The following is a 20226-nucleotide window of genomic DNA, read 5'->3' on the forward strand; positions in this document are numbered from 1 at the left end:
GAAATTTCACTCTCTCATAACTGCTGTACAGCAGTCCCACAACATTCTGACACTCAAATACCCTGTCAGAAAAGTCTAGTGGCTGGGAATGAGCTTTTTACAGTGTCTGCTATAATGTTAATGTTGTTTTTGTGTGTGTGTGTGTGTGTGTGTGGTGTGTGTGTGTGTGTGTGTGTGTGTGTGTGTGTGTGTGTGTGTGTGTGTGTGTGTGTGTGTGTGTTTGTGTTTGTGTGTGTGTGTTTACATAGATGAATATGGCCATTGTGTAAATGTACAGTACAGTTACGATCTTATTGCCACATTAGATTGTTATGATAACATTATAAATCGTCACCTTGTAATTATAAGGTTCTATTTGCGTTCTGAAAGATTTTGAGATAGTGAGCTAAAGTTTTTGCATTTCATAGCAAACAGTATGTGTTTAACATTTGTTTTTTAAATAGAAATTCTTAAAATGTAAACAACCTTTTAAAAAACATCCTATAATGTAAATAAGTTTCACTTAATAAGAATATGTCAATAACCCAATTTTGACAAAAAAATGTCAGATAGAACCGTATAATTCTAAGGAGACGATATGCCATCAGCGATTTTCTGAAGATAAATACTAAAAAATAACAACTAGAATAACTACAGCAGTCGCGATCGTCTGATCTCAAATGAAGCATGAGGTTGCGATGACATATGATGAGGTGTGCAGGTGTTGAGTGCTGTCCCATTTCTTAGGGGTAAATTTTGAAGCCCTTCTCCTTAAAACTCTGTTTCAAGGGCCAAGGGGAAGGGGATGGGGTACAAAAATAGAATTGGGATTAGGCCTAAATCGAACAAGACAATTCTCACTCAAATATTTCTAAAGAGTTTTAATCGTTTTTCTATTTAAAGACCAGTGTAAAATAAAAAGTTGCTATTTTCTAGGCCAATATGGCTAGGAAGTATATTCTCATTCTGGTATAATAAGCAAGAAACATACACAGCTCTGTTACCTGGTTACCTAGCTGGGGACTATTTTCAGGCACCACTTAATATCATTGTGCCTGCTGAAGTCAAGAACAAGCAGCTAATGGTATAATCTGATTCAATGGCCGTTTCTCAATATGCGTTCTTCAGTGTTCTTGCGTCCTCGTGTTCTCATGTAACATCATCATCAACTGCCAAAGTTCAGTTCCAAAACTCAAGACCGCAAGAACAGAGGACGCGTGAAACTTCCTGGATGTGTTCTTGATATCGATTAATGCAGACTTGAGCGCAAAACTCGCTTGAGAAGTCCCAGAAGTCATTGTGGCTGAATAAGAAGGTGGAAAGAGCAGCTTTTTATATAGATTTATTATTAAAGTTCAAAGATATAACTTAATTGTCTCAGAAGTGAAATGGAACAGTGAAAGTAAACATTAGCATGAAAATTGTATTAAATTCTGCTGAAATTCATATTAAAATCTGTTTTATTTGTATTGAGCAAAGTATATTTGTAAAGTCTTTATGCAGTATATATTGTGAAAAGGGGCAGAACATTAAATCGCTGTATGAATGCTGTAATGTTTAAATTATTTAAACCACGTGAAGGTCACATGAACATGGAAGAACGAAGCATCTCATTTCTTACAGGATGCGTTCTCTGTTCTTGCGGTCTCCTGAGTTCATTCTTCTGTTAACTTGGCAAGACCAGTCTTCACAAGAACGCAAGTCTGTTCTCTGCATGCTTGGAATTAAGAAACAGCCAATATTACGGCAAGCTAAACTAAAAGTCCTCCCACAAGACAATCTTCGATAAAAAGCGGGGGGTGAACTTTTAATGGATTATCAGATTAATGTTCATGGTTTTAATCAAAGCAGCCAACAGTTATTTATTTTTTATTCAACTTTTTTTCCGTTTTTGACTAATAATATTGAGCACTTTTTAAAACTGTATATCACTAGCAAATCCTGAAGAACAAATAGTCTACCAGCAACTCCAACATCCCAACAGGAGGCATTTGCGCTCAGAATTATTCCAAGAAACGAATGTAAATTTTATTTGAATATATTTATTGTGTTCACTAAATACATTTAATCTGAGAGGGGAAGAAGGAAAAGAAATGGATGTCTTATTGAGGCTCTCCGACAAAAATACAGCCAATTAATACGCAATCTATTGACCTGATCATGTCTTTTCTGATGAACGACTCCCACATGCAAAAACAATTGTTAATTCAGGACGGATGTTAAAAATTCAGTAATATCCAACAGGTAGCATAAACATTATGAAAACACCTCATCTGCAAAAACGCAACAACAGCAGCATATGTCCATATCAAGTCATAAGCCTGAATGAGTATTGATTGAATTCACATTTCCTGTCAGTCTTCGATTACTTAAAACAATACATTTCAAAAATAAAGGTACAACAATTGTCAACCTTTATCAAAAGGTACATTGTGTCATGTATAGGTATAAATATGTACACTTTAGGGTACCAATATGGAACCTCTAAGTACAAACCTGACAGCTTTTGTACCTTTATTTCTGAAAGTCTAGAAATGGATGTGAATACACGATTTTTTTATGCAGACACTGGAGAACCTTAAATAAAGTAGTTACCAAATGCTGAGACAAGAATAAATGCTAGATAACGGTTGAATGAACTAGTGACTCGGCAGTATTAACACTATTGTTTGAAGTAATACCCCAAGACAAAAAAAAAAAGAAAAGAAGAAAGGAAGGAAAGAAGGAACAAACAACAGTCTCAGATGCTACTAAACCAGGTAGATTAACGTATCTCCAATGTCCACTTTCAGGCCGTTGTCGCTCATATGAACTTTGCTTTCTTGCAAGCTGATGTGGAAGACTGAACTGTTCGAGACTGGAAGTTTGCCTTCTTCTTCCTTCCCCAAAACTGGGATTCTCCGTGGTCCGAGAACAGGATCCTCATAACGCATCAGCTTCACTTTGGACAAATCTGAAATTTAACAATATTATTAGAGATTGAGAGACAATTGCATGGTTTTGTACCTCCAAATCTATTTAGACCTTATCCTGTGAGTAGCAACCCAACATCAATTTCATAAACAAATTTAACAGCACTGCCATTCAACATTAAAGATGGTTGACTCAACCATGTTCAGAATCAGAATGAGCTTTATAGAGTGGGAAACTATGACGTCACAACACACTGCTAACTCAACCAGGCCATGATACTTTAGGCAGGCCATGGCCAGGAATGATTTAATTTGGAAACATTTTGAGCTCATTCCAATAAGAAAAAAAAAAAAAAACTACAGCAGAGGCGTTTGAGGGAGTTCAGAGACAATATCTACTAACAATTTTGGGAGAAACTTTGTGCTTTGGAACTTTGCAGATCTGTTTTATGATCAAACAGCACACACTAGAGACTCAAAGTTTAAAAAGCAGAAGAGGAATCCTTTAAAAGGCCATGAAACCCCCCGTTTCAGCAGGATGCTTTCACACCTCTAGTTTGGAAAAAGTCAGGAAAGTGGGTGTGTCTAGCTTTGTTTGGGTGGGAGTGTCAGGGGAGAAAATGGGCAGGGTTTGAATTAAAATGGGCAGGGTTTGAATAAAAATGGGAGTTGCCATTTGGGCACGCGCTTCTGACCGAGTACAAACAAACAAACACACACGCAGGGGAGACAGTGTGTTTAATGACAGTGGGATGTTTGATACCGCACGTCGTATAAGAGAAAAAAGCCTCTGCATTTCTCTGTAACTCAGATGCACTCAGGAGGTCAGAAAGCCGTGTGTTTGTAGACTATCCCATCACAAAATTGCAGCGAAAATTCAACACGACGGTCGGCAAAAGTTTGCTTAGTGTTCACGTGTTTACACTCAGAGCAGCATTTACAGCGGATCTTTCAATATTGTAGTGATATTAACATTCTGTAAAGTTAGTAACTTAGAAATCATTTTGACTAAGGTCTGTCTTTAAACACTGAAAGAGTACAGCTGACCATACCAACTATAACTTTGGCATCTGAATGAACAAAGAAAGGGCACTGATCGCACACACAGAATCTGTAGACAGGACAATCAGCACATACTGGAGCTGCGTCTTTTTTAAAAGGAGACGAGCAGCAAATCTGGATCTCACCATAGATGAAAAATGCTCTTGAGTAAAAAATGTTCCAAACAAACGCATTTCTACCGCGCGTCGTGTCTACGGATCCACGCGTGAGTCTAGCAGTGCTCACAAAGAGACAAAATGAAAACAAAACCTTCACATTACGAAAGCAACACTGTATCTCGTATCTCCAAACAATTCTTATTCTTTTCCCACAACTTTTGGCAACACGACGTGTGTTGTCTCTCTGCCGTCTGAACACTGTTTCAGGTCCAGTCTAAGAAAGCTAGCATGCATATTAATGAAGTTGCAGTGCATTCATAATGGAGCGCGCTGATTGGTTTAAACCAAGCCTTACTCATGAATGAATGCAATGCACTCGGAGACGTAATACGAGCGCCTTGGTACAGACGTTCAGTCCACATGCTATAATACACGCTATTATCTCATGGCCGTGACGCAGCTTCAAAAATTTGTTTCAAACCGGAAGTAGGAATTTGCTCGAAATAACGCAAAAACAACCAATTTTCACTTTTTAGTGAGATATATGTGTCCTAATAGTGTTTTCAGCAGTGTGGGACACATATACGACTGTCAACAGCTCAAAAAAAGTGTTTTGGTGTTTCGTGACCCTTTAAATCGTTCTTACAGCTTCTATTCTGTCCAAAACGAATGTAAATAAGATTTACCCTTGATGCCTCTGTTGACTCGGGACAGTCTGCGAATGATGCTGTCTTTGCTGTCTCCCTGTCGGATGTCTATCTTGGTGGAGAACAGACCGTTGGATGGCTGAGGGTTCACCAGTGAGATTATCACTCCAGGCTATGGGACAGACACAGGTCGAGGTTGACACCATGCATTTATATGGCTGGTACAATAAACAGATCAATGTCATCAATGGATTTTCATATATTCACTTGTTTAACACACACGTTTGGTTTTGTGAATGGGCTACATGCACAGGGACATTTATCTTGAATGCCATGATATTATAAACATGCTAAATTTAAGATCTGACTAGTTTAAAATGGATTATCTTCATTGCCTGAATGAGATGCGTTATAAAGTGGGTCTCACGCCAGACAACATGTGTTAAATTCTATTATTCCATAGCAACTCACATGCGCTGCACAGGAAACAGATGAGGACTGTTAATGGCGGATGGGAAATCCGCAAAATTAAAAAATACTCATCAATTATGCCACAAAATCAAGTTATAAGAGTTTTTTAAGCGACAACATAGTTATTTTAAAGTCTGCAGTTTATGTATAAAGATATTGCGTCTTTAAACATGTTTATTTTAGGGCAGCTCAGCTGAGATCAGCATATTTTTGGTCTGCTGGCTCACCTTGCATTTCATGGACACAGATTGAAAGAAAATGTACAAGCAATTTAAGCCTTGACACATAATTATATTCTGATTATTAAAAAAAAAAAAAACTCAGACAAAATATGTCTAACCCATTTGTAAGAACCACTATTTTACCGTGGCATGAGTCACAGGTTGAGCTGGGAGAAATCTAAAATCTAAATTCTCATAATGTAACGCATTATTCGTACCAGGGAAATCAGACATGGGTTTAAAGCTGTGGTTCCAGAAAGGCCTACGGAAGATAAGATCTTTATGAAAATAAACTGATGACTTTTGAAACCTTATGCCGAGTTCAGACTGCAGGACTTTAGCCCCGATTTTGACTCGTCGACATGTGTTGAAAATTCGCAGACACAATGCCTGAAATCACGTGAGTGACAATCACACAGTATGAACTATCAAAGATGCGATCTGAGATAATCATCGATGAGTCGTCGATGCCTGTGAGATATTAGGTGTGCTAAATATCTGGAGCTGTCGGCGATTCAAATCATGCAGTTTGAAAGTTTGAAAATAACACCGGCGATCGTTTACAGCCAATGAGAGAGTAGTATTCATTGTGTGTGTTCCTGCAGGCCAGCGGGAAGTTGAGGGAGATATTAAAAACACTAATTTTCGGTTTATTTGGACCCAAGAAACGGAGGAAAAACTAGTGGTGGTTTGACAGGAGCACCCGTGTCTGTTTAAAGTGTCATACAGAAAGTTAAAAAAGAAAGTTGAGGAGAAATTGCTAATTCCCTTCAAACCCAGGTGAGCAAATAAGTACATTTTCTACCCCATTAAAGGCGTACGACGTGTTTTTGGTTGTGAGACGTAGTTTGGACAAAGTTGTCGGTGATTCTTCCTCTTGTAAAGTCATGCAGTGTGAAAGCCCCTGTCGCTGATCCATCTTGCAGTCTAAACGCGGTCTTTTTTTAAGATCAATTCCATGATATCAATTTGACTAGCCTAATAATTTGATTCGAAAGAGGCATAATTACACATAATTACATTATTTACTTAAGAAGTTAAAAAATATTTTCTTAAACAGATTTGATAAAAACTGAATTAGCATGTCCCTAGCATGTTTCTGGTATAAACTAGCATGTTGTTAGGATGAATTTAGTATGAATTTGAATGTTGCTAGAATGTTTATAGTATGGATTGACTAGTAAGTTGAAAAGTCATCAGGCAAATTGGTAGTCTGAGTTAAATGAGCCCAATCTTAAGTCTGTATGACAGTCTGGCGGAAAGTTATGAGGTCATAAAGTTTGGCCCAATGTTAAGTCAATGGGACTTTTCCGAAATTTACAGGTCAGCTTTCAGAAAACCACAAGTCAGATCAGTTGGAAAAGTTATAGCAACCCGAGTCAGACCAGTTTGGAGGTTTGGTGTTAGATTGGTGATTGCAGCATGAACGGTCTAACAAAAGATGCATATAGAAATTAGTCTCAGAAGTAGACAGAAAAAGAATAAGATTATGCAGTATAACAGTATGTTGGCTTTCTCAAGCCACCATAACTAAACTGTAATTCAATTACATTATTGATGTTGTAAAAGGAACATCTTTAAACAATAAATAGTCACATTAACCATTCACAAGAAGATTATCAGTGGCTCAAAAAGACTTGCCATGCATACAGCTCATTGCAGGGACATTCCATAGGTTTCCATTATTTTATACTGTAAAACTCCTTTTTACATTGCCCTTTCTGAAAAAAAGCCTCTATAATTTATAAACCTTTTGAAAAATAGATTTTTTAAATGGATTTTATAAAAACTGAATTAGCATGTCACTAGCATGTTTCTAGTATACACTAGCATGTTGTTAGCATGAATTTAGTATAAATTAGCATGTTGCTGGAATGTTAATAGTATGGATTGGTATATCATTGGTATGAATTGGTATGTTGTCTGTAGGGATCGGTATGTTGTCAGTATGCATTGGTATGTGTTGTCAGTATGGATTTGTGTGTAGTCAGTATGAATTGGTATGTTGTTAGTATGTCCAATGTAAAGTCGATGACAGATTTTTTTTTACAATGGATGTCTATAAGAAAGTTGCTAAGGAGCTGTAATTGGTTGCAAGGGTGTGACTAGTAAGTTGAAAAGTCATCAGTGATGAGCAGATTGGTAGTCTGAGTCAAATGACCCAATCTTAAGTCTGTAAGCCTCTATGATTTATAAACCTTTTGAAAAATGGGGACATGGGGAATATCCTAACAAGTGACCTTCTCCTTAAAATACCTGTGTCATATGTCATTGCACATCACACACAGACATGCTATTTCTACACCGAATGAGTTTTTATTGGACGTCTTTAGCAAATCATGGTAAATGGTAGTCAATTACCAAACTCACAAATAAATTAATTATAAAGGACACTTTATAATGAACAAAATTACCTTTCCTGCCTTCTTTTTTTTGTGTGCATGATGCTTTTTCACCATATCCTTATACAGAAATAAAACTCACTTCCAAAAGCCTTGTATTAATTTATAAGCATTTTAATATCTGCACGAATGCTGAGCACTAGACCATGAGAGTGAGAGGACTCTTTAAAGCATTACCAGTGCCTTTCTAAAATTAGCTCGTCTCTAGCTGCATGTAGCACAGGACAGATCAACCATTAGAAAAAAAAGAAAAAGAAAACCCAGACACAATAGATGGGGCTTTGGTGCTACAGCTATGACAGGGCCTCTGTGGGCTCTCATCATCACCTCAGATCTGAAGACACAGAACGGTTTCCCAGGGCAACAGTCCTCCTTTACTTTCTCATCCGCTTCAGAGGCAAACACAACGTCTATCTGATCCAACTGAAAGGGGAGAGCGAGACAGAAAGAGAGGTCAAAGAGAAAGAACGACACTAGTTATCACGAGGCTTCGGACTTAATTAAATCGTGTGTACTGCATTCACTGTGGATTGGTTGATGCAAATATGAATTTTTCTTAGCTTTTCTATTTTGTAAGACATTTTGGAGAAGAAAAGACCATTTTGGAAAAGAAATCATCTGAAAACTGGACTGTGATTTTTTTTGATAATGTTATTATCCACTTGCCATTGATCTCACATACAGTGCATCCCGAAAGTATTCACACCGCTTCACTTTTTCCACATTTTTTATGTAACAGCCTTATTCCAAAATGGATTAAATTCATATATTTCCTCAAAGTCTACACACAATACCCCATAATGACAATGTGAAAAAAAAGTTTTTGAAATTGTTGTAAATTTATTACAAATAAATAACCTGAAAAATCACATGTACATCAGTATTCACAGCCTTTGCCATGAAGCTCTAAACTGAGCTCAGGTCTGTTTCCACTGATCATTCCTGAAATGTTTCAGCAGCTTCATTGGAGTTCACCTGTGGTCAATTCAGTTGACTTGACATGATTTGAAAAGGCATACACCTGTCTATATATGGTTCCAGGTTTGACAGTGCATGTCAAAGCACAAACCAAGCATGAAGACAAAGGAATTGTCTTTAGACCTCCGAGACAGGATTGTCTCCAGGCACAAGGCTGGGGAAGGTTACAGAAACAGTTCCGCTGCTCTGAAAGTTCCAATGAGCACAGTGGCCTCCATCATCCGTAAATCAGGCCTATATGGTAGTGTAGCCAGACGGAAGCCACTCCTTAGTAAAGGGCACAAAGGAACTCTTTGGAGTGAATGCCAGGCGTTACATTTAGAGAAAACCAGGCACCACTCATCACCAGGCTAATGGCATCCCTACAGTGAAGCATGTTGGTGGCAGCATCATGCTGTGGGGATGTTTTTCAGCAGCAGGAACTGGAAGACTAGTCAGGATAGAGGGAAAGATGAATGCAGCAATGTACAGAGACATCCTGAATGAAAACCTCCTTCAGAGTGCTCTTGACCTCAGACTGGGGCGACGGTTTATCTTCTAGCAGGACAATAACCCAAAACACACCACCAAAATATCAATGGAGTGGCTTCACAACAACTCGGTGAATGTCCTTGAGTGGTCCAGCCAGAGCCCAGACCTGAATCATATTAAACATCTCTGCAGAGATATGAAAATGGCTGTACACTGTCGCTTACTATCCAACCTGATAGAGCTGGAGAGGTACTGCAAAGAGGAATGGGCAAAAGTTCCCAAAGACAGGTGTGCCAAGCTTGTGGCATCATTTTCAAAAAGCCTTGAGGCTGTAATTGCTGCCAAAGGTGCATCAACAAAGTATTGAGCAAACGCTGAGAATACTGATGTACATGTGATTTTTCAGGTTTTTTATTTGAAATAATTTGCAACAATTTAAAAAAATCTTTTTCACATTGTCATTATGGCGTATTGTTTTGTTTTTGTATTTGCTTTGAGGAAATAAATGAATTTAATCCATTTTGGAATAAGGTTGTAGCATAAAAAATGTGGAAAATGTGAAGCGCTATGAATATTTTCTGGACGCACTGTAAAAATAAAATAAATCTCAAACATAAGAGTGAGGACCTTTTATGATCTCCATGCTTTGATTATGTAGAAATGTACATTTAGATCTCCAAGACGATACCTCAAGTGAGTTAGTCAGATAAACAATGTTTTCCAGCAGAACAGCACGCTCATCGAACTCCAGTTCTAGGTCAAGAACCCTGGGCCCGTTTTTCTCTAGGTTGTCCTGGAAACACACAAAAACAGAAACAACTGAATCAATATTAAGACATTTCAATGTTAAACATTACCTAAATTTGTATACCTAGCCAAGGTATATGCAGGAATCCCAAAGGTAATTTCAATACCCTTTTAAGACATTTTAAAGTCTTTCTCAGGATATTTTAAGACCTCATCACCACTTCAAGTTCTAAGCAGTATCAGACCTTAACCCTAATAAACAGTTGGAGTTACTTTTTCCTATTTTGCCATTTGCTTCGCTCTATAGTTTCAGAACATGTGGAGAGTGTCACACCTTCCCGCGCTTGTCGCAAATTACATGACATCACCTGGTGGAGCTGGGCTAAACACTCCTGACCCAATCGTGTGGATTGAGCATGACGTTGTTAATATTAGGAGGAAAATTTATATGTTTATGCTTATTTTGAGTCAAACACTTTGGACAACGTAAAACGTGATTAAGATCTTTTAAGGGGCCTAATTTTCTAATTTTTAATACGTTTTAGGACCCCGCAGACACCCTGCTAGCAAACAAGCAAAAAGAAAAAAAAAAAACAACAACAAAAGTTTAGTGTTTTAAATTCTTAAAGGATTTCTATTATGGGGAATTTGGTTCACTTCAACCCAATTCATCTTTCTTCTATAGCATTCTTTTCTATAGCGCCTTTCACTTTGTGTCAAAGCAGTTTAAAATAAATTGAAGTTCAGTACACAACTGCATCAAATATATAGTGTTGCTTTATAGATGCTGTATGTAAGTTTTTGACTTGTTTATCTGAAAAACAATACTGAAGTCAGTTTTTCTGCTCTAAAAATGTTACGTGCCAGAATGCTGTCTTTGTTTTTGTGCTTTTAACCCACCCAATGCCACTTTAGCCTTTCTTTCTTTCCTTTACTAGGTGAGCAGGCTACATTGTAAACGCGTGTCCAAACAAAACACTACAAGACGAGATTTGCATCGATAAGCAATTTAGCCGTTTTCACCTGACGCAGCATGGCAAAAATTTTAATCCAGCCATTCAGAAGCACAGAATATGCACTCACTCACAAAATGGTCAGATTTATAATCTAATTAATACATATTGAACCTCTTTAACAATATTAAATGTAATGTTAATTGCTGAATCACTATGTGTTGGTTTGCATTATTTAACAGTTCTAAAGTTAAATTTCAAATAGGTTATGTTATTTTTAAGATCTGAGGTGAACTATCTGCTGCTGCTTTTAGTAGTAAGGCAATAAATGTCATGTAAAATGGCATTCAAGTACACAATGTCAGCGTTTAACATTGAATAAAGCGCAAGCGATGTACCTGAGGTGATCATTGTCATTTATCCTGTTGTTCACCGCTGTGAAATAGCAGTTTCTAATATAGCAATTTGAGGTGTTGGTTGGAACAACTCTTTTAATATGGAAAATACTCCTTTTATCACGTGATATTGCTTTTATGTAGAACACAATTTAAACCAACGAGAATCAATCGTGTTGGTCATCAATCTGGCAACCTGTGCTTGCATTTGTTTTTATGCAGGAATGCAATATCTAGTTCAACCCCTGGGTGTCAAACTTACATACAGCACCTTTAAGTACTGCATACACCAGGTGATTTTTATTAATCATTCATTAAACCCTTTTATCTTGCCAACCTAACTTTCCAGTTTTCACATATTTTAGATAACAGTGAGTTGTTCTAAAGTGACTGAAACACACTGATGTTTCTTAATGTTTAAGAGAATCTGGACTCCCTAGAAGCAAAAAAACGTTGAAGTCAAAATTATTAGCCCTCATGTGATTCAATTTTTTAAAGACCAAAGAAAATAGTTTTAAATGAACTGTTCAAATTATTATTTATTATTTTGCAATAAGGTTTAATTAGTTATTGTTTTTACTAATATGAACAAATAATGAACAATATTTATCAGCAATTATTAGTCATGGTTAGCAACATTTACAAATGCATTAACCAGTTAAACTCTGCTGTTATTTTGGGATTTCCGCCTGGATTTTGCCTACCCAAATTTAAAAGCTTCCCAAATCCACATGCAGAGGTGTAAATGCAAAACTTTGGTATCATTTTAAAGAAAACCCTTTGAATGTTCATAAAACACTATTGAAAGTGTTTAAAATAACTGTATATGCTGTCTGTGTTATAATAAACACCTAAAAAAAAAAGGCGCTTTTTGTATTTTTTTTTTTATAAACTCAAATTTGAAAGTGTACCTTTTACGTTCTGTGTGGTCTAGCATGCTTTAATTAATTTAGGTGGTTTCTGCACATGTCTGTAATAATAGGAAACAAGAAAAATATCTCTACCATAATCTATGCAAAAGTTATTCTATTCCCAGGGATCGATCGTTGTTTTAATATTTCACTATTCTTTTGTTTGATCAAACATAATTGACAGTGTTTGGACCACATCAGACATATAAAAGGATTACTTTATGCACATCACCTCAAAAACAGAGGAGAATGGCCCTGAAGCACACAGCATAAGATAAGAGATGACAGCTGTCTGTGCTATCTGGGGCTGCTTATTGATCATAAATGTATTGTTTTCACTTCTGGGCCATGGAAACACCGCGATTCATTCGACAACTGTTTGATATGCGAATATAATTCAGTAAAAAGAATGCTAGAACCATATGAGCACCGGCAAGAGCTTTCATTTGAGCTATAACTTGTACATGTGTCATATGAAAAATATGAAAATGAACCAATGTAAAATACCTAGCTCAGGTATCCAAAAAACTGTGTATTTAAGTGTAAATAACTTTCGTACAGTAGAATAAAATCCAAAGTGATGCATATGTGCATAAAATATAGATTGTACACTTTCAAACGAAACCACTTACAGGGGTCTGGTGCAATGTCAGCCCTTTAAATCTGAAAGCAAAAGTCGATGACATTACGGACCCGGTACAGGGTCCGCAGAGTTTAACTGGTAACATCCAAATGCATGCTTGTTAAGATTTGTTAATGCACCATGAGTTAACATAAACTAGCAATGAACATTTGTATTTTAATTAACTAACATGAACGAATACTGTAACACATGCATTGTTTCTGATGTTTGTAAACACATTATCTACCATGAACTAATACAATATTGTAAAGTGTTACCCGTTGTGTCTTCTTTTTATTATGGCTGAAATAAAAGCTGTAAAGATAAAACAGAACTCAAGTGTTAAACTCTACTTCTACCTTTATCATAGCCACAAATGGCATGACTCTCTTCATGTATTTCTTCAGCTCAGGCATGGCTCCGAGCTCCATGGCGATAACCTTATTGTCAGGTAAAGCTCCATTGTTGCTCTGTAAATGACAATGGGAAAGAATGACAGTTTGATTGACAGCTCATCAAGATCGAACCTTCTAACTTCAACTGTGAAATACCAAGTAGCACCATAGAAATGCAATGTAATAAAATGTTTATTTTTCAGAAGTGGCACTGAAAATATAAGTCTAAATATCAGTTGAGTTTTTTATTCAGAATCAAACATATTCAGGTAATTTGCCTTAATGGCCAGCCCCAATCCATTTTTGAAGATTGTTTCAACTGGCTCACTTTAACATAAGAATACCAAGCTATGATAAAGATGTTTGTACCTTGTAATGTTTGCCAAGCAGAGAGAGGGCGCTGTGCTGCCAGGGTGGGTAGGTCTTTGCAACATAGATGGTGCAGTGCGTGGGCTTAGCTGGTGGTTTGTTGTCCCCCTTCTGTGATTGACAAAAAAAGCAACACTTCAAGATTGGTTACAGTCCATTAAACAAGAAGTACTATGAGATGATGAAGATTTATTAATGACAAGAATTTGGCACATCTAACTGTTCATTTGATCAATGCATTGGCAGAGGGTGTCAATGGGGCTGTAGTCATTAGTTGGGTGGATGAGCTGGCCTGTGACTTACAAATCCAGCTTAAAGAAAAAGACAAGAACTTTGTTGCCTATTCACTGGCTATAGATGAGAATGCAGACTGTATGGACACTGCCCAGCTTTCTGTGTTTGTTCGAGGGATGAATGCACAGTTTTGCTTCATAGATACCCAACTGAAAAAAAACAGCTTAAACCAGCCTAGGCTGGTTTTAGCTGGTCGACCAGGCTGGTTTTAGAGGGGTTTTGGCCAGCTGGTTTCCAGCCATTTCCAGCCTGGTCTTAGCTGGTCAGTCTGGGAGATGACCAGCTAAAACCAGCTTGACCAGCCTAGCCAAGCTGGGAGTCCAGCCAAAACCGGCTATATCCAGCTTAAACCAGACTGGTCAAGCTGGTTTTAGCTGGATTTAGCTGGTCATTTTCCAGCCAGACCAGCTAAAACCAGGCTGGAAATGGCTGGAAACCAGCCTGGAAATGGCCAAAACCCCTCTAAAACCAGGCTGGTCAACCAGCTAAAACCAGCCAACCAGCCTAGGCTGGTTTAAGCTGGATTTTTCAGCAGGGTAAACGTTTGAGCATGTCACGTGCATCAAATTCTGCAGTTCTGTCTTTAATTTCTCTTTTCAGCCACACATGGGCTCAAATCTAGCTTTCATTGAGTTTGTTTTGATGCTGCTCCAAACCTCCAAGTGTTGTCATCAGTCAGATACTGAAAGTGCATATATAGAGGTATAAAGCTGTTTTAGAAGCCCTAACATTGTATGCTATGACTGAATTAACAGTAGTCATAATTTGTCAACAAAAATAAGCAGGAAAATGTTTGTTGCTTTCAGCTTGACAAACAGAAACTTGACAGGTTCTCTGCTCTAGTAATGTGACTAAAAAACCCTGAATGTGCATGATCTGGTCCACTCAACTAATGAATGAACATCACATTATTTTTGATGAAAAATAATGAGACTATAATGTAGACAAAATCTAGCCAACATTTATCCACTGCATTAAGCTGTTTAATAATTACATGAGCAGTTTCGGAGCACACACATTTAGGCAAGCTGCATGGTGCAGCAGACCTGTCAGGTTTCTGCTTGTCAAGCTATTACACAATTTCAAAGCGTCTTCACACTTTTAATTATTTAAAATGAATTAATTTTCTTATCACAGATACTGTGAAAGATTTAAATCCCTGCTGCTTGTATATGCTCCTCTGTCTGTCACAGTTCATGGAAAGTAAAACTTAAATCTCTCATGGGTGGTTGGTATTTATTCAGGCATGTTTAAATATTTATGCGAAATCAGACATTGAGGAACACCCAAGAAGCCAAAAATAACATGATCCTTGTTTCATAATACCCGTACGAATATTCGACTGAGCTTTGACTATTCAGGGTCCTTACATGCTTAGACACACACACACACATAAACACACACAACGCACATAACACACACACACACACATATGTGTGTGTGTGTGTGTGTGTGTTTGTGTGCGTGTGTGTGTGTACTCATTTATGCTGAGCACTTAAGTTGCATAATCTATTTCAGAGAAAATGTCAGTTTTATAGTAACAGAAATGACAAACATATGCAATTTCTGTTTATGGCTTTTAGGTATATATACACACACACACACAGAGTACCCGGAAAGTATTGGTAGCGCTTCACTTTTTCCACATTTTTTTTTTTATTTTACAGCCTTACTCCAAAATGGATTAAATTCATTTATTTTAATTTTTAATAAATTTGCAATTTCCCAAAATATTTTTTCAATTGTCATTATGGGGTGTTATGGGTAGAACTTTCAGGAAATAAATGAATTTAATAAATTTAGGAATAAGACTTTAACATAAAAAAATGTTGAAAAAGTGAAGCGCTATGAATACTTTCCGGATTAACTATATATATATATATATATATATATATATATATATATATATATATATATAGTCAGCTAACCTAACAGGAATAAAAAGATAATACAAATGATTTAAGTTTTAAGCTGATCTTTTGCACTGATGGAGGATTTGTGGAGAATTTATACACAGTCGATTGCGTTGAGTACATTGTAGCCTATATGAGACAAACGTTTCCTCAAATTTGGCCCCCAGCATAATCCAATAATGATTTCAGCTCATCATCCTTGGAAAAAAAGTCTCTATAGGACATTGTTATAATTTGGGTCAATTCTACAGAGATTTATATAATAGCTGTTAAACAATCTGCTTTCTGTTCCTTCATAACAGCTGACTTGTCTTACGGAACTTTCATCAAGCCATAGCATCAGTATGCTATCTAACCAAATGATGTTGTGATGAATTAGCCATAAAATGAACTCGCAATAAGTGGGTTACCTTGAGAAATGTTGAGTTTTAAAACAAAGTCAATAGTAATTGTGGTTGAAATTTTGGCAATAAAGCTGAAAAAATTAAACAGATAGCCGAACAAGGCTAAAGTCACAGCTAGCGCGCATTGGTGCTTGTATGGAGATGATAAACTATTATATTAGTCTGTTTTCTGTGTCTAATGTTGCAAATAAATGTATTAACCCAATGATATGAAAATCAGGAAATGATTTTTCTACCGAAAGTAAACCCAAAGGCAATTGAAATTAATGGTTTTTTTTGCTCCAAATAATAAGATGTGGTGTTTATGAAATCCTTAATTTCAATATTTATAATTTATATATATATATATATATATATATATATATATATATATATATATATACACATTTAATTTTATATCACTGTTTTTATATACAGTTATCATCAGTATGGTTTTCCCTTCGAGGTCTAAAACCCTCTAAAATACATCAACCCAACAACCCCTCATCCAAAGCGACATCCATTACCACATGGCCCCAACAACAGTGCTGAGAAAAGCCTCTGTCCTCAGAGCCTTGAGTCATAATGCTTATGTAAAGCCCAGGATAGGTAGAAAAAGACTGTAGGGAAAGTGTCCCATGTTAAAAGCTAGGGATAATGCACTACTCCTCTGTCAAGAGAGGTCTGGGACAGCGCTGAACTCACTCTACATGACAGCTGTCGACTTGACTCGTCCTTTATGCCACTTCTGCTTGGGTGGGGATGGAGTGCATACTGGACTGCTAGAAGGATCTGTTTAATGGCTTAATGGTTTAAGGATTTTATAAATTATGCTATTAAATTTCAGGCACAAACCTAATGGGTAGCTGCCATACAATATCTTAACACGAAAGCTTCATAAATAAACAAAATCACTGAAGATGTAATGTCGGACAGCAGGTTTGAAGAAGCTGTGCAATCATACATTGTTCATAAAATTTGCTTCTGACCTTTAAGAGGTATTCATCATGTTTTATTGAAGATATGAGCATAAAAACTGCTTAACGGAAATGCCAAGGTGGCCATCCATTTTAAAAATGAACATGCGCAGAGCTGAGTAAAGAGGGTTGCGACCACCTTAAGATTAACTTTTTATTTAATTAGAGAAAAGTTCAAGTATTCAAGTATTGGGGTTCTGTTCATGAGTGAGGAAGGGATGGAACGTGAGATTGACAGGCGGATTGATGTAGCGGCAGCAGTAATACGGTTGACGTTAATACCGGTCCGTTGTGGTAAAAAAGAAGCTGAGCCGAAAGGCAAAGCTCTCGATTTACTGGTCAATCTACGTTCCTACTCTCACCTATGCTCATGAGCTATGAGTCATGACCGAAAAGACAAGAATTTCCTTCGAATGGTGGCAGGCCGCACACTTATAGACAGGGTGAGGAGCTCGGTCACCTGGGAGGAGCTCAGAGTAGAGCCGCTTCTCCTCCACATCGTGAGAAGTCTGCTGAGGTGGCTCAGGCATCTGTTTTGGATGCCTCCTGGACTCCTACCTAGGGAGGTGTTCCAGGCATGTCCCACTGGGAGGAGGCATCGGGGAAGACCCAGGACACGCTCCGTGCTGGCCTGGGAACACCTTGGGATCCCCCCGAAGGAGCTAAAGGAAGAGGGAAGTCTGGTGTTCTCTCCTAACTGTGCGTTCACACCGAAGCCGGTGAGAGCGTCAAAGGTCGCTTTGGCCTCCCTGGTGACAACACTGTCTCCCTTCAGTTCCGGCAGCGAGAGCGTCAAAATTTGCTACATTGATCTCTTATTTAAAGGGGCCGTTGCAGCATATTAGTTACATTCCTACATAAAACATGCTTTCTAGAGTGAAAATGTTGCACATTCTTATCAAATTCATTTAACAATGGAAGATCAAGTTGTGTGTGTGCTGTGGCTTTGCTCCACTTAATTATCCAAAATGTCCATATGTCTGAAATATTCTAAAGCAGCAATACTGTTACTGTTACATGGGATTCACGCTTTTTTAAAGAAATATACATACATACATACATACATACATACATACATACACAATAATCCACATCAGTAACTCACCAGTAAAATGTGTTTCTATTGTCTTGGAAGCAGACGTTTATGTGCGAACAACACGACAAAAAAAAAAAAAATGAAGATATGTTTTGCACAGTTTGTCGTAAGTTTGGCAAGTCAGCCATCTTTTGTTAAATCATTGAGATCTGCAATTAAATACCTGCCCATTTTCCATACTGCTCCTTTTGTTTGCATTAACACTTTTACTTACTATACCTTTATTAACATTTTTTAAAATCAGATCGCTGTATGCAAATACACCAGCTAGACAGTGGTCTATTGCTGACTGAATTTTTATTGGCTGACGCTGCTATGATGATCGCATTAGCCCCAACTTTAGACACGCCTTCAGTCAAGCGTTGATGCCCTAGCCCCGTGTGAATGGGGCGTTCATGTTGAACCCTGAATATGGTACCTACCTACTATACAGTGTATGATTTTGGGCATTTAGGATTGTAATGTGAAAATAAGGGATCATCTAACCAAAAACCTGATGCATGGCAAAAATGGAAAGGAAGGGAATGTGGCCATATACCTATTACAGTGCTTTCAATCCAAACAAATTAAAGCATAAGTCTTTTGAACAGCTCTTTTACAGTTAAGAGCAAGAGGTATCATCCCCTGGTGATTCGGCAGAAATCTACCAACAGGGAGGATCAACTCCTTGTAGATATTATTGAACACATTCAAAAAAAGATTCTAAATATGTGAGAATTACAGGAAATGCATTTAACAGACTGACAGTAGGATAGAATGATGAAAAACGGGAGACTTCTGGGAAAAACGTGAGGGTTGGTGGGTATGATTTTTGAATGACAAACACAAAATGCTGCCACCTACTGGTATGGAGTGTCATTTTAACTTATGCAGGCCAATATTTGTGTAGCATACATGCTGGTTGGCGATTTGCAGTGTTTTAGAACACAATGTGACACAACATCACCTTCCCTTTTTACTTTGCTTGTTGTATCAAAAATATAATAAAAAAACATCTGATGTGTTAGACGTTACATGTTAATCAGTGTTAGTATTAGGTTGTGTGATTAATCAAAATCGAATTGCAATTTGAAACGTTGTAATCAGTTAATAGCAAGAGGCTGCAATATGAAATACATATTTATATATATAATTAAATATCCCACACCCAGAGCAAATGCGTGGCTGCCGGCTGTGTGTGTGAGTCTTACTATCAAATTGAGTGAGCACACTTTCGTCCTGCCCAATCAGAATCGCACAACCGAACTACAGCCACAATATAAAAAAAAAGAAAACAAAAAGGAAACCACTGACAAGTGAGATTATGGAGACTTATGCTTCAGAAGCATAAATAGACAAATTAATATCAAAGAAAAGCAGCATTTGTAATATGGCAATATTTTGGTTTCAAAGTCACAGACACCGAACAAAAACAAGTCAATTTTAAGAGCTGTCGCAGAATTGTTGCCACAGCTTACAGATCATTGAGCTGAAGCATGACTACAAAAGTAAATCGGAAATTAAATTGCAATCACAATATCTGTCAAAAAAATATCAATTAGATATTTTCCCGAAATCACACAGCCCTACTTAGTATACAACAAAATATAAACATATGTACTGTATTTGGGATATTTGCAAAGGTGGTCCTTATTTCAAATACACAAGTCTGAAAAGGTCATACCTTGCCCTTGGCTGGCTGTGTGTAGGCTTTCAGGCGAAGGCGGAGGTCATGGGCAGTGTCCATCAGATACTGTGAAGATCGAATCAAGATCTCGTCCACTGGACCAGCTGTAGGCCATTGAGCCTTCATTACAGTACTGCTCTATATGAAGAGAGAGAACAATAAACAGAGTTAACTGTGCGTTGCTCAGTTCTTACATTTGTCTATTTTCTTTTTTACATACACAATCATATATTTTATGGATGCACGATATATCGGCGGCCATAT

The 20226-nt window shown here is 37.4% G+C and overlaps 1 protein-coding gene across 1 annotated transcript in view; it reads right to left on the minus strand.

The window, feature by feature from the left end:
* Positions 1-2005: 2005 nt before the first annotated feature.
* Positions 2006-20226, minus strand: part of lars1b (leucyl-tRNA synthetase 1b) — a 60948-nt gene continuing 42727 nt past the window's right edge. The window contains exons 26-32 of the mRNA XM_073935480.1: positions 19960-20100; positions 13634-13744; positions 13229-13339; positions 9930-10034; positions 8120-8215; positions 4738-4870; positions 2006-2932 (exon numbers count right to left, since the gene is read on the minus strand). Coding sequence (XP_073791581.1) covers positions 2730-2932; positions 4738-4870; positions 8120-8215; positions 9930-10034; positions 13229-13339; positions 13634-13744; positions 19960-20100 — 900 coding nt within the window. The 3' untranslated portion in view covers positions 2006-2729. The remainder of the gene's footprint in view (positions 2933-4737; positions 4871-8119; positions 8216-9929; positions 10035-13228; positions 13340-13633; positions 13745-19959; positions 20101-20226) is intronic.

Source organism: Danio rerio, chromosome 21 (genome assembly GCF_049306965.1).
Source record: "Danio rerio strain Tuebingen ecotype United States chromosome 21, GRCz12tu, whole genome shotgun sequence".
Taxonomy (NCBI): Eukaryota; Metazoa; Chordata; class Actinopteri; order Cypriniformes; family Danionidae; genus Danio; species Danio rerio.